Below are 15,427 nucleotides of genomic sequence, written 5' to 3' on the forward strand. Positions count from 1 at the left end.
AAATCCAAGCTGCTTCCAGTCTACTTTCGAGGCTGACATGGTCTTGTGAATATCGCCTTATCAACTCCCATTCATTGAGATTCTAAGTCCATGCAGAGTTGATTGATGTACCTCATTGGAGGATGCAAGAGTTACTGTGTGAAGAACGAATAAACGGTTCTGCTGTGCACCCCTATCGAGCTTCCTTTCAATTAGTTTGAGGTCAGGAGATGGGGGCCACACCACGAGATTGTCTGCTTATACCCACAGCGTTCCTTAGGTTTTCATCAGAATAAAGCCGTTATCTCTGAGTCTCGCGCTCATTTTTAACTCTACAAGGACCTTGTTTTCTCAAAATGTCTGGTGGTTTCATTCTTTCACAAGGCACTGAACTATTTTGTGCTTTTTATCGACCAAAAGATCTTCCTCCCTCTTGTGCATGAAGACAGACTTGCTTAAGTTGCTTAGGCAAGAACAACCTCATTAGTAATTCTCCTTTCAATAGGGACAACAACCTTCTGCTGAACATCAACAAGACCAAGGAGATTATCGTTGACTTCCGGAAGGGTCACACCCACCACCTGCCGCTGACCGTCGACGGTGCTGTGGTGGAGAGAGTGAGCAGCACCAGATTCCTGGGGGTGCACATCAGTGAGGATCTCTCCTGGACCACCAAAGCTGCGTCGCTGGCGAAGAAAGCTCAGCGCCGCCTGTACTTTCTGCGGAAACTCAGGCGAGCAAGTGCTCCTCCCGCCGTCATGACCACATTCTACCGTGGCACCATTGAGAGCGTCCTCTCCAGTTGTATCGCTGTGTGGGGTGGTGGCTGCTCTGAGTACAACATAAAGGCCCTGCAGCGGATAGTGACCACTGCGAGTAAAATCATCGGGGATCTACTCCCCTCCCTGAAGGAAGTTTACGCCTCCCGTCTCACCTGCAAAGCGGCCGCGATTGTGTGTGATGTGAGTCACCCCGCTCACTCTGTTTGTACTTCTGCCCTCTAGGAAGAGGTACAGATGCCTGCGCTCCCGCACCACCAGACTCAGAGACAGCTTCGTACTCCAAGCTGTCCGGATCCTGAATTCCCTCCCACCTCCACCCTCTGCTACATGACGTCCTGTTCTTTTGCGCTATGATCTGGCTGGCTGCTATTAGCGCGCTTGCTCCATTTCGCTGCTCTTATATGTCTATCTATTTATTTATTTATTGTTTATTTATTTGGGTTATTTGCTTATTACTCATTCGTTGCTCTTGTCTGTTCGTTTTTACTCTTTGTGCTATTTGATGTGACTGTACTGTGTCTAGTCACCGTGGGACGGTGGGAAACGTAATTTCGGTCTCTTTGTGTGCCTTAACGTGAAGAAATTGACAATAAAGCGGACTTTGACTTTGAATAGGCTCACCAGGGAAACTATCAAACTTGTCTGACATTGATCAAATGAGAGAAACCAATGCAGTTTTTTAAGTTACATTTTATATGCATATAGAGAACACAATGTGTATATTAAGTTCCATTGTTTACCTGCTGAATGGGACTCTGGGCTTGAAAGAGGATTCTTCGCCCCAACAGCTCAGCAAAGATACAGCCTACAGACCAGATATCGATGGAGTTGGAGTAGTGACGGCTTCCCATCAGGATCTCTGGAGCCCGGTAGTATTGTGTCACCACTTCCTGAGTCATGTGGCGCGAGTCATCAGTCTCTTCCACTCGTGCCAGGCCAAAATCACAGATCTGAAGCAGAATAATAAAGCAAATAATACAATTTCAATTCCATAATTTTTGCTGTTAAGTGAAGACATTTACGGTAGATTTTAAACAACAAAATATGAGAACACTGCAATCTTTACTTCCAGGCTTAAACAACTGTTTTGTCAGAAGATGAGGCTCTGCCAGTCAGTTCAGTTATACCTTCCTTAAACTACAAAACAAATAGCGAGTGAAGAAATCTACAGTCGTCTGAGTTCACTCCTGCTACAGCCATCATGTGCAAAAGCCAGGGAGATTATTGAGACAGTACCACAAGAACAAAGATCAGCTTGTAAGCTCAAAAGATCATGAGCAGATGCTCTCTTTTTCCATTTTGTTCTTTCCATCATTTTGGAAGAGGTTCATCTCCGTCTCATGGGTCCACATAATGTCCGCAAAATCTTATATTAATCTTAAGTATCAAACACAAATGGTTTCGGTATACAGCAAACTTTACGGAATCTGCTTTATCGTTCCACTGTGTCCCATGCCTACAAACCTTCAATACACAGTTGCTGTTGACCAAAAGATTGCCAGGTTTTATGTCTCGGTGAAGAATGCCAGCAGAATGAAGGTACTTCAGTCCTAGTGATAGTTCACCACAAAAATGAAATGTCAAAACACATTCACAGTGCAGTATTTTGAAGCACCTATACAAAATATGTGTGGAAAAGGTTTTTTCTAAAGGTTAAATCAGTGGAGTCATTAGCACCAATCATTATAAAAAAAAAAAAATCCTACCTCGTAGAATCTGATAGAGAAAAACTTTAGCATGGTCTGAGCTAAGGGGCTGTGGTGAAACAATGATCTTATGGAGGTCACTTTGCATCAGTTCAGTCACCACATATCTGGGCAATTGGAAGTTAAGGCAAATTAGAAAACATAATCAAGAGCATACGAGCAGAAGTCCACCTTTTCCCCAAGTCGACCCGAGTGAGGATAAGAAATAGAAAACAGACGGAGTGAGTGAGTGAGTGAGTGAGTGAGTGAGTGAGTGAGTGAGTGAGTGAGTGAGTGAGTGAGTGAGTGAGTGAGTGAGTGAGTGAGTGAGTGAGTGAGTGAGTGAGTGAGTGAGTGACAGACAGACAGACAGACAGACAGACAGACAGACCGATAGATATACTGTATTTGAAATAATGTTGATATCGCCATCTTGAAAATGCTAACTTTTCATTGGCTTTCTCCTCATACCATTGCTGCCTCTTCTTTGTATTGTGCGATTGCTGACAAAGGTGCGTCGCCCACACGTGTAAAAACACTGGCTCTGATTGGCTACCATAACACTGCCTGAGCCAATCGCTCACTGACCTGTTTTGTTAACCCAGAAAGTCCTCACAAGAGTCAGGCGAATCTGCCCAGCCTGCAGCTGAAGGGGGCGCTGAATTACCAATTCCCCATACTGTGATATGACAAAGTAGAAAACCGCCTTGCGGCACAAAATACGCATTTTATTTTTGGGGGTGCCACCCGTGCCTAAAACCGCTACTGCGCGTGACAGATGCTGGGACTAATGCAAAACCTTGAACCTCAGGAGGATCACATCAGTTAAGTAGGACTGTTCCCTTTCAGCAAGCACACCATGAAAGTCGTTACTTATGAGACGTCCAAGTAAGAGACTGAAAACAAGCCTGTTGTTGTTAACAAAATCCTCTGGAAAATAGATCCTTAAAGTTCCAGTTTTACTAACAGAAGATGTCAAGGCAATTGTAATTATGAAGGATACATTTCTTCAAAGTAGTCAATGTGTGGAGGTTGCAGAATGTCAAGAGCAGAGAGAACCTGAGGAGAGAGCATGAACACACGGTTGAGAACACATTTGCCTCACTGTTTTTACCACTGTTTTACTGTGTGTGGTGTGATTGAATCAAAATCAAGCTCATCCCACCTAAAAGTTATACCAGAATTCTGATATTCACTTTTTAAATTTCTTTAGTCAGCAATACATACCATTTTTGTATTCACACTGACATGTCATTTTTTTTTTCAGACATTGTTCAAGTAGTCTTTGTACATTTATTATAAATGTTCTTTAAACAGTGATCCCCAACCACTGGTACTTGGTACCGGGCCGCCAAGCCGCACAGGGAATTTTATTTTTATTTTTTTTTAATCGACTATCAATTAATTCTGGTCAAGACGTGTGTCCCGGTCACGTGACATGTTTCCCCAGTCAAGCCCCCAAAGCTAGCAAAAATGAGGAAGAATTTATTTTGAAAAATATTTTAAGAATGGCGATTCTCTCCCAATTACATCCGTTGGTTCAGGTCAAGACGCTCGTCTCGGTCACGTAACATGTCACCTCAGTCGAGCGCGCGAAGCAAGCAAAAATGAGCAAGAAACAGAGATGTTTGGAAAAGCTTCTTCGGAAAGGGAAAAAAGCCCAATGAGGAGACGTTAGAAGAAGAGGCTATGACTTCTAAGAAAAGGAAAGCTGCATTTAAAAGAAAATTTCTGGAGTCCTACTTAAAATATGGATTTATCGCCACAGGTGACTCTGACGCGCCAAGCTAACGCTGCATAATATGTGGCAACAGGCTAGCTAACGAGGCAATGAAGCCGTCAAAACTGCTTCGGCACATGGAGACCAAGCATCCTGCATTCAAAGACAAACCTTAACCACTTCAGGTGTCATTGTCTCCGATTACGTCTAGATGGGACCGGCTCGTTTCTGAGAAACAAGCTCAGTGCTCCCATTAATTCAACCTAATGGTGAGTTTTATTTTTATGTGGTTTATACTTGTTTTTATGCCAGTCGTATCATTTTATATATTTTATATATATATATATATATATATATGTGTATATATATATATATATATATATATGTGTGTGTGTGTGTGTGTGTGTGTGTGTGTGTGTGTGTGTGTGTGTGTGTGTGTGTGTGTGTGTGTGTGTGTGTGTGTGTGTGTGTATAATGTATTCTTTATTTATATAAATGTATTATTTATTTATATAAAGGCCGGTCTGCGAAAATATTTCTGACACGTAACCGGTCCGTTGCGCAAAAAAGGTTGGGGACCACTGCTTTAGACTTATTCAAATATCACTTAGTATGCTGTGCACTAGATCAGTTAAAATAAACCTTTGACATATATAACTATGTATGCATCAATGGCAGCGAATGGGTTAAACAGGATACTGCTCTTCAACTTTATCATTTTCTTAGCCTTTTAATTTGAGTGCTGCATTACTTTTGCTGTCTACACAAAGATGTGTGGGCCACTTCTGAGCCAGATTCCCCTTTCCAAGTATATGCATTGGTCATTTCACTCACACAACACACTCCAGGACCACTGTGATTTTTCTTGTATTACAATCTGTGGGTTCTCTCGTGGTTAATTATGCATCAACCATGCTTTAGATGACAAGAAATTGTGTTAGCTCAGTTCAACTTTTTAATTATATACAGTTGCCTACATAACTTTGCGATTGGTTCATTCGGAAACAGCGATATCCAGAAATACAGGTGTGCACAACTGCAAATCTTATAAAGGATTTATGTTTACTATTCATGTATTTACTCCGTTTATTTAAAAATTTGATGGTATTTTTTTAATTAAATATGGCAGTACTCACATTTTCATGTTTAAAGAAACATAGCATCTTCAGTTCTCGAAATACCCTCTTGCAAGAAACAAGGTTTTGGAAGACATTGGGCATCTTTTTGAGGGCAACTCGCTTTCCATCTCTAGGATCTGTGACTGACCTGAGCGAAGAATACAAAGTTATCAGAATAAATATTTTTTGTGAAAAGCCAGCATTTACATTTCATATATTTCTAAACACCTCTAGTGTTTTTGATGACACCAGAGAGCAAGGCGACAAACCTCATCACATTTAAAACAAGAAAAGTTACTCTGTGGGCTCATATGATAAATATTATTTTTCACTGAAGCAATTTCATGGTCAAAAGAGTTAAGGCTTTTTTTTATATTTCCTGTGGGTGGAAGAGGAGTCACACATTCCAGGTATAAAATGTGATCTTGTTTCAAGACGTTTCCACTGATGAGTCAGACAACATTTAAAAGTGGTAATAGTGAGATCTCGTGAGGAGCACATTAGGTCTTAGTTACACTGGAAACCTTTCTAAAGCACCTTTCAGTAAACCTTCTTAAACAGGATCAGTCACAAAAAACAGATGGTGAAGAAAAGAAAATCTATGGCTGCACCAACATTGGCACTCGAACAACTTTCATAATGTGCCCGTTGAAGGAAGTGTACAAACTAATCATGAAGTTAAACTAGCATGTTAGCAGGTTACTATAAAATGCACTTTATCAAAAAATGTTTTTCATTACAATAGGCTTAGAGACAGAAATGTAGATGAAAATAAATGATAGTACTAAAAATATTTTGCTTGCAATTTTAAGTAACATTGTCATAAAAACCTGATAATCCTCAATATCATCAAATTCTACTATGGATAAAGATAGTGATTAAATGTGTCATCAAATGTGCAAAATTTTGACAAGATAGGATCATGTGGGTAATGTTACAGCAGTTTTTATAAGTCAAAGCCATGCCAAATTTTAAAGTAAATTCTAAATGGATGACTTTCTATTAGGTTTAGCATATGGCTGCAAGAGACTTTTTTTGTAGGTCTTGGGCTGTTATTTATACTACCAAATTTTCATAGATCTAAGTGAAATGTACAATCAAGGGCAGGGTGGCTCTGAACCATTTTGTTAATCACACAATAAACAAATAAAATGCTGACTTTGCTAAGTAAGCCTGGTGTGTGTGCAAAGTTTCATGAATTTTCGTGCATGTTTAAGACCCTGTGTTACCACTGCAACAATGTCTCGCAAAAACCCATGAAAACTCTTAAAACTTTTGACACAAATCAAGGCCTGCAAAAAATCATCACTATTTTAATTGTTTATCGTGCGATATTTGAAGGATGGCTGTGTCACCCACTACAAGATTTTAGATAAGCAACCCCAGTTGTACGTTTCACCAAGTTCTATGAAAATTTGACGGTATGTATAACGGCCCAAAACCTACAAAAATCGACGAAAACTTTGAGGCATATGTAACAGGCCAAGACTTCTCTTGGAGCCATATGACAAACTATACAGGAGGTCAGCCATTTTTTTTTTCTAAATGTCTTTCCATTTTTGGCTTTTCATAGAGGTCACATTTTAAAGGACTGCCCCTATAGGATTGTGATATTTATAATATATTCAAGTTGACAAAGTAGAAGTACAAGCAAAAACTAGAATTTGCAATTCCTGAAGAAATTGCGTGTGAAGGTGAAGAAGTTGAATAAATACTCAGGGAATGCTGAAGAATGATGTTGAAACGAGTTGAATCGGTTGAAAAATGTAGAAATTAGAGTGGAAAAAGGAAATTTAGGAAAATTTGGTTGAATTTCAAATTTGAAAATGTGGAATTTATGGTAAGTGTGAATTTGGGGAATAGGGAGGAAGAATATGAAGAGTTGAAAGTTGGAATGGGTTGAATCGGTTGAAAAATGTAGAAATTAGAGTGGAAAAAGGAAATTTGGGAAAATTTGGTTGAAGTTCGAATTTGAAAAATGTGAAATTTTTGCTAAATGGGAAGGTGTGGAATAGGTAGGCAAAAGATGAACAGTTGAAAGTTGGAACGAGTTGAATCGGTTGAAGTATGTAGAAATTAGAAGTGAAAAACGAAATTTTGCGAAATTTTGTGAAAATTTGAAACGTGAAAACGATTTGGCAAGTTCGGGAATGTCCCCAATGTGATTTGAATGTGTTGAATTATGTGAATTTCAAACTGGAACAACGTAAATGGGAAATGTTGAATCTGCCATTAAGAATGAATGGGGCAAAAATTGCCGTAAATTTGTGAATTTTGTGAAAACGGAACATTTTTTGAATGAAAAAAATGTAAGCAGTCGATTCCTGAATATTTGGAATAAGTGAAAAGTGGAACGGAGTGAATTGGTTGAAGTATGTGGAAGTGGTTAAGCGGCAAAAAAGTGGAACGGAGTGAATCGGTTGAAGTATGTGGAAGTTAAGCGGCAAAAAAGTGGGCACAACAAAAAAGTAGAATAACAATAGTGTGAAGGTCTTCACCTTCACACTAACAATAGTGTGAAGGTCTTCACCTTCACACTAATAAAGGTTTTCATTTCGTCAAACACGGGTTCAGTGGCACCATGCTGTTTATCTAGAATCAAACTATGCAGTTTTCAAATTGGTAGGCACGGTGGGGCACTGGTTAGCATGCCTGCATCGCAGTTCAGAGGGTGTGGGTTGATTCCACCTCCAGCGTCCCCTGTGTGGAGTTTGCATGTTCTTCCCCGTGCCTGCGTGGGTTTTCTCTGGGCACTCCGGTTTCCTTCCACATCCCAAAAACATGCATGGTAGGGTGATGAGCACTCCAAATTGCCCGTAAGTGTGTAGCACGCCCGCAACCCCCATGCAGACAAGCGGTATAGAAAATGGATGGATGGTTTTCAAATTTTGCAAAATATTTACTCAAACTCACCTTTAATATGATTCATCCATTTCCAATGTGCCATTTTCCCAATGTGCTAGTATCCCAACATGGCCAGGGCTGAGAGGGCCCTTTTATAGCTGCTTGTAGCTCTAGTTTCTTTTGAAATTTGATTAAAGACCAACTTCAAAATGTTCCTAATGTACATAACTGATGGAGGGTGACTAGGGGATAAGACTAAGACCAGAGCAGAGAACCCTTTACTGAGTCATAGCAGGATATTTTTACATACAGCCAACAACCACACATTTCATAAATTCAATACTTAAATACTTGAAAAAATACTGGGTGAAGAAAGTCATGTCGTATAACGTAGAGGGAACAAGACCCAGTGGTCGGCCTAAAAAGACCTGGCAGACGACCGCGGCAGCCGACATGAAGACACTCTGCATCAACCACGAGATGGCCATGGACCATTCCCAGTGGAAGAAAGCCATATCGAGAATCCAGTCCAACCCAGCGGCGCCTGGAAAGCAGACTTTAAACTGATGATGATGATGAATACTTCTCATATGGATGTGAAATCAAATTAATAAAATGTAGTAATTAACTGAAGACTTTCCACAACAATTTGATGGTATTTGATTGATGTATTTTTATATCATACTTAAATCATTTCCCAAAGGTATAATGCCTTTATTCATTTTTTGCACATTTTTGTCCATAAATTTCTTTCGAATACAGAAGAGCAAAGTATTGTAAATGTTGTTCAATGGTCTTTGTTCAATTATTATATTTGTTAGAAGTGACGGAAAAAGATTAATATATTCTGAGAATTGATCAGTAATCGGTTTTCTTTCCTTTCAAATATCAGCATTGGCATCAAAAACGTCGTTCGGGCCCTACTGTGAACCAAGATAGCAACACTATTTACCCTTAGCTAAAGGTTAAATACAACCACTGGATAAATGCTCATACATTATTTTTCTGTCAATGAGACTCAATCTTGTGGCTTCGCGTAAATGAAAGAGCTACATTTGTATCTGGCAAGATCTAACTCACATAAGCCACATAGGTGGAGCAAAATTTCACATTAGGTCTTCACTTAGCCAAAGTCTATTTTTACCCCAAGATCCAAAGTAGTAACCATGGCCAGTGAATTCAGTAGCATGTTACAAAGTAGAGCATTACTTTTACAAGATGCAGATTTTTGACTCACAACTACTCTAACTTACTTTTTCCACACAAGTAATCAGAGCCTGGCTGTGTTCAGGAGTGGAGCACACACTGCCTCTACAAGCACACTCACTCTCAGAGTAGAGCACGAGACACAAGGTGTCCTGATAGTTGTTTGTAGCTATTTAAATCGTGACATCAATGATTGACAGAGTGAAAACTTATTACTGAGAATAATTTCTTGTCCTTTTCTCAACAGCGTTACTTTGTGGTTTTATTCCACAAACGCCCCAACACTTGCTACTTTACATTGTTTGCACCAAAATAAAAGCATGGTTTACGAAATAAGTGTCAAAGACAAATAAACCGACAAAGCTCACTTGAAAGGCAGAAAGCCTGATCAAAGGAGTAAATGTTATAACACTATGTATGTATACAACAAAGGCAGGTTTAGTTTTAGTTTCCAATCCTTGTTTTAATTTATATTATTTATTTCAAGGTAACTTATTAATCACTAAGTTTAATTTGAGCTAAAAAAAAATTAAAAGCCAATACCTACGAATTAAATGTTCAAATCACGCTTATGATGTAAAGTGATTTTCATTTAATAATCAGTGAAATACTTCCTATTTTGGGAGAATCATCAAAAACAGAGTGAGGGGGTACTCATTGAATGACAAAAATGTTCGGGCACGTACATGAGCCAAAAAAGGTTGGGAATCACTGCCTTGAAATTCTATCTGTAAATTAATGATGAGAGTAGCTGCTTGCTGGTGTGATATGCCATGATTTACCGTAATTTTCAGACTATAAGTCGCTCCGGAGTATAAATCGCACCAGCCTTAAAATGCACAATAAAGTGAAAAAACACGTATATAAGTCGCACCTTTGGGGCAAATTTATTTGTCAAAATCCAACACCAAAAACAGACATGAACCAGCAACAACAGGCTAAACGATACGGTATGCCAACGTGACATATACACAAACAAGGAGCTGAGAACGGGCCTGACGTAACATTCGGCGTTATTCAAGTAAGTATTACATAAATAACACGTTTATCAAACCATCTGTGTCACTCCAATTCATTAAATCCATCGATCGTGCTTTATGTAAACAATGCCGCGTATGCGCCGCATATGATGACGTCTGACCCACTGTAAGTTGCATTTCTAATTATTCCACAGACCCATATAACGATATATAAAGTATATTTCAAATAACTATCATATTAAAACAATATTATCAAACCATCCGTGTACTCCAAATCATTAAATCCATCGATTAAATTCCTGGTTCTTTATGTCAACAACGCCGCGCGTGCGCTGCAGAGATCTAGTATATAACTATATTGTAGCGTTAACAAAGTACCAGGAAAGACGTGGGTTTGGTAAACAGCTCTTTATTTAACAAAACAAGAGTTCAACGAGCCAACAACTACTGAACTTCCAGCCATGGAGGTGAAAGAAAGCTCCGTAGAGTATGACCGGGCGTGCGTAAAAGCCATGTCCGAGCCCCATCCACCGTCCCAGGACAGCTACCCGGCCGAGCGCCGGCGCCCGACTTCCATCCACGGAGGTGAAAGAGAGCTCCCGTCGAGAAGGACCAGGCGTGCGTAAAAGCCATAATAGTTTTTCAAACCTTCTGTGTCACTCCAAATCATTAAATCCTTCAAACCTTTTGTCCTCCGTGTCACTTACAAACAAAGCCGCTAATGATGCCGGTAGTACGTGGGGTCCTTCGTCATCTCGTGATAGAATCCTTTGCCCTTTATGTAAACAACCGCCGCGCGGCACGGGTGACGTCACTTGCAGTTCAAATGACAGTAATCCCCTGCTAGATCGCGGTTCGTTTATCGTGGTTTCATTACATCGCGGATTTTTGAATTTTAAAAATTTGTGAAAAAAAATCACAAGTCGCTCCTGAGTATAAGTCGCCCCCCCCCCACCCAAACTAAGAAGAAAACTCGCGACTTGTAGTCCGAAAATTACGGTATATGCAATTAGTCAATTAGTTAATTACTAACCAATTATTTGACCAATCGTGACTATTGTTGATGAAAAATTGACAAGCATAATAATTGCTAAAGCTGAGAGAATTCAACAAGCATAATAATTGTGTATGGCAGCCAAGAGACAGCGGTAGAGAGACGAGAGAGAGAAATATATTCTGAAGTAAACTGTAATACTCTGTAAACTGTTAGAAACATTTCTAGGTCTCCAATTTGTGTAATTTTTTTTATATATTTTTTGAATAGCTGCATGTGGTATGTACTGAATGAAGCTCTCTTTAACAATGTGTAATTATTAACATCAAAGTGTACTCACCAGACAACCCCAAACGCACCATAGCCAATAGGCCTGTCAGGCTCTATATCAAGCTGCTGCTGCAGGTGTTGTGTGTGCTGCTGCTGATGATGGTGAGCTTTGACAGCGGCGGCTTGAACTTGGGCAGGAGCCACTGCCGCCCCGGGACCAGGGGCCTGTCCGGGGGCTGGAGAGGGGAAGTACGGTTGCTGCTGACCAGGGTTAAGCATCACAGCAGCAGTGGCAGCCGTGGAGGTGTGCTGTTGGATAGTGTGAACGGCAGCAGCAGAACTCGGGTGCTGACAGTGCTGGCCCACGTGGTGTTGGTGATGCATGTGTGGAGGCGGGTGATGCTGCAGCTGGTGGTGGTGATGAGGAAGATGGGCAGCCACGGCCGAAGCGCCACCATTGTATGCAGCCATCATTTTTGTAACATTTGGAGCTGTTGTGCCACAAAGAGTCATTCACTAATCGGGAGTCGAAGTGCTGATAGTGGCTACCAGGCTCCTATAGTACAATCAATGAAACTCATGGGGAACAGATTCTTCAACTGTCCTTTCATCTGCTGGGAGTCCTACCATTCTGGTACAAGGATCTTGGAGAATAACAGGCATGTAAAAATATGACTACATAAGTGTCTTGATTCTCCAGTACCTACCATTAGTGGAAGGACAAAAAAAAAAAAAAACTCAAAACAACCCACCCACCCCTCAATAAAACAAAAGCCCTAAATGTCCCTCATGATGGTGTTGGCACCACCCTCCCTGCTGATTAAAGTCTGCTTCCTTACAGTGTGGTCTGACGCTTGTCACATGAGAAAACGAGCTCTCATCTTTTTGAAGTGTCCAAGTTTGCCAGACGCTCTGGCCCAGGACTGTTGCCGTTGCTGCCAGCTGGGCTCCAGGCTGCCTGAAAATCCCATCAATTTTTTTCCCAAACGACAGCCTACCTCTTCTCGGAAGTGTGTGCAGGCAAAACAGCTACTCCGTAAACAGTGGTAATCTCTCAACACTAATTATCGTTGCTGATCCAGTACAGAGGAGGTGTATCTTCACCCAGGCCCAGGCCTCGGTGACCCACCTCACTCACATAATACACAGAACTGAAGCGCAAGGCATCTTCTCAGAAATCCTCCACATTTTGACAGTGAACAAGGATCGAGCATGCATCAAAATAGCAGAAGAGAAATCCTCGCAGACGGGCTGAGTGGCAACTTACTTCCCCCATCGACCGTCTTTGGCTCTTTTGAACACACGCCGCTATCCTCTTGGACTCGACAAAGTTCACCCGGAGCCACTGGATAGTGTTAAATCCTTTAAACCGTTTACCTGGAGACTAGTGACTGAAAAGGACCGCTGTATTGAACCTGACAGCTCAGTGTTAGCTACTGGGTGTCAGTGTCTCCAAATCAAAACAGTAATCCCTCCTTTCTTTCGAGAACATGTCGCGGAGTCCTGCTGTTATCGATGGAACGGAAGGCAACGCGAAAGATCTACACTGTCAACCAACGACGAACACTTGTCACCGGCATGATAGATTGTTATACTCCGAGCGATAGAATGGACGTTTGATCCAACATGGTGAACCAAACCTCTAACTGGACAGTAAGATTATAGTGGGCGGTCAACCAATAGGCGACGGTAGCGTCATGATGATTCAGTAATCTCCTTGATTGACACTCAAGACGGCCAATGGTTTTCGCGGGCTGCTTGACAGTGATGATACTGCGTTCTAATGTCCCTTTGAAGCATAAAGAGAGTAAAGGCACTTTGCAATGGTGTTGGACAGTGAGTAACATAAAATATGTATTACTGACTAAAATCGAGTCCCAGTTTTTAAACGTCAGTACAATCTGTTTGAACCGACGTTGACATCCATCGATTATTCCATTACCGTGAATATCAAATTCAATCTTTCTTCAGGAAAGCCACTTTTAATAGATATGGAAACTGTTTTCATACTTTTTAGGGCTGAATGATTTGGAAAAAAATCTCATGACTACTCGACCCCCCATATTCAAACTGCGATTTTGTAGACGATCGTTTTTTTAAGAGCCTCTTGTCGTGTATTTTTAAACAAATACAAGAAATACATTAATATGTATTATCATGAAGAATATCAGATTTATCATACATGTAAATGCTTTGGTATTGTAGGTTAGGTTTTTTGCTAAAATTAAGGCAAATGACCAATTAATAACTAAGGCGGTTTATCTACTTCAGTTAGTTGTTAACTTAGTAACACTTTGATTTGCAGTCTTTTAAGACAACAAAATTCTACCAAAAATTAAGTGTGCTGTCATCATAAATGAGTATTTAGAAAATGGATTACAACAATATTGCAACATCCATTGCACTGGAGGAAACAAGTATTTGATCCCTCACTAATTAAATAAATGAACAATCTTGGAATTTTATGGCAGCTTCATTTGACCATTTATAGAAATATTAACCAAACAAAATCAAGAAATAAAAATTAATTTGCATTTTATTGTGGAAAATAAGTATCTGATCCCATGTTAACTATGAGCAATGCTGCCTCCCATAGACCAATGACATACTCTTCATCTCAGTGGTCATTACCTACATGAGAGACACTTGTCCTTAATTGTCACCTGTATAAAAAAACACTTGCCCATAGACTCAGTGAGATCTCCACCATGGCCAAGACCAAAGAGTTGTTCAAATAAGTCAGGGACCAATTTGTTGACATATACACGGCTGTAATGGGCTTCAAAACACTAATTGATCTCTTTAGTCGCAACTTAAATCAACCTGAATATGACCCCAAAGGATACCATCCCCAACATCAAGCATGGCCGTGGAAGCAATATCCTTTAGAGATGTTTCTCTTATAAGTTTATTTATAGAGCCCTCAATCACAGACAAGTCTCAAAGGGCTCCACATGGGCAAAGTTGACAATTATTCTCAACATCCCTTGATATTAACTCCCGGGAGGGCGAGGAAAAACTCACAAAACCCCAATTGGGGAAAAAAAATGAGTAACCTTGAGACGAGATGGGAGGATCCCCCTTCCAGGATGACCAGTAATGAATGCAGAGTGGGCAACATTGAACACACAATATAAAACAATCCAAAGTAGATGTTCATATTCAAAATGAAGAGCTGCAGGAAAGTGCCCTCAATTGTCATGGCAGTGTCTGCGAGGGGGGTAATCTGCCTCCAATCCCTTGTCCCAATTGGTTGGAATCCAGACAGCCATTTTCGGTTTGGGGTAAGTTTGGCAGCCGAAACAGCCAACAAAGCATAAAAATTTGTTTTTAATCGTATCTTAAATGTTTCTCCTGAGGTAGCAGCTCTGATATCTATCGGCAGGGTATTCCAAAGCTCTGGAGCCTTATAAGAGAACAACAGGTCAACTTCATCAAATTGACAGGAATATGAATGAGGTCATGAATTCCAAAATTTGGGTCATGATGACCTTTTTGCCTTTCAAGACAATGAAAATGGGTGAAGGATGGTTTTCCAAAATAACAAGAAGCCAAGCCATACAAACTAGGAAACAAATGAGTGGCTCCAAATGCACAAAGTCATGGAATGGCCTAAAATGACATGACCTTTTTTATTTCATGTCATTTTCTAAAAAAAAGAAAATATGATTTAACTGTTTCTGTAAGAATTAAGCTGCCACAAAAATCAGAGGCTGTTTCTCTCACTATGAAATTGTTTCAAATCAGCGGGCGATCAAATACTTGTTTTCTCCAGTGCATGTTAATCCAAAATGCAGGGTTATTTTAAAATCTCTATTATAGGTGAACCGGGAGCAGTGCAGAAGATTT

At 40.4% G+C, this 15,427-nt stretch overlaps 1 protein-coding gene across 8 annotated transcripts in view; it reads right to left on the minus strand.

Moving 5' to 3' along the window:
* The window catches only part of nlk2 (nemo-like kinase, type 2), an 86,311-nt gene extending 73,074 nt beyond the window's left edge, over nucleotides 1-13,237 (minus strand). For 6 of the 8 annotated variants that reach the window (XM_085915695.1, XM_085915694.1, XM_085915692.1 and 3 more), the window contains exons 1-6: nucleotides 11,649-13,237; nucleotides 5,303-5,432; nucleotides 3,450-3,505; nucleotides 2,468-2,574; nucleotides 2,226-2,311; nucleotides 1,502-1,711 (exon numbers count right to left, since the gene is read on the minus strand). In XM_085915695.1, coding sequence (XP_085771821.1) covers nucleotides 1,502-1,711; nucleotides 2,226-2,311; nucleotides 2,468-2,574; nucleotides 3,450-3,505; nucleotides 5,303-5,432; nucleotides 11,649-12,091 — 1,032 coding nt within the window. In that variant the 5' untranslated portion in view covers nucleotides 12,092-13,237. Of the gene's footprint in view, nucleotides 1-1,501; nucleotides 1,712-2,225; nucleotides 2,312-2,467; nucleotides 2,575-3,449; nucleotides 3,506-5,302; nucleotides 5,433-7,936; nucleotides 8,464-11,648 lie in introns of those variants that run through there. The other 2 variants (XM_085915698.1, XM_085915697.1) reach the window with 2 other exon arrangements.
* Nucleotides 13,238-15,427: the final 2,190 nt, after the last annotated feature.

This window comes from Syngnathus leptorhynchus, chromosome 7 (genome assembly GCF_054491065.1).
Source record: "Syngnathus leptorhynchus isolate UIUO chromosome 7, UIUO_Slep, whole genome shotgun sequence".
Taxonomy (NCBI): domain Eukaryota; kingdom Metazoa; phylum Chordata; class Actinopteri; order Syngnathiformes; family Syngnathidae; genus Syngnathus; species Syngnathus leptorhynchus.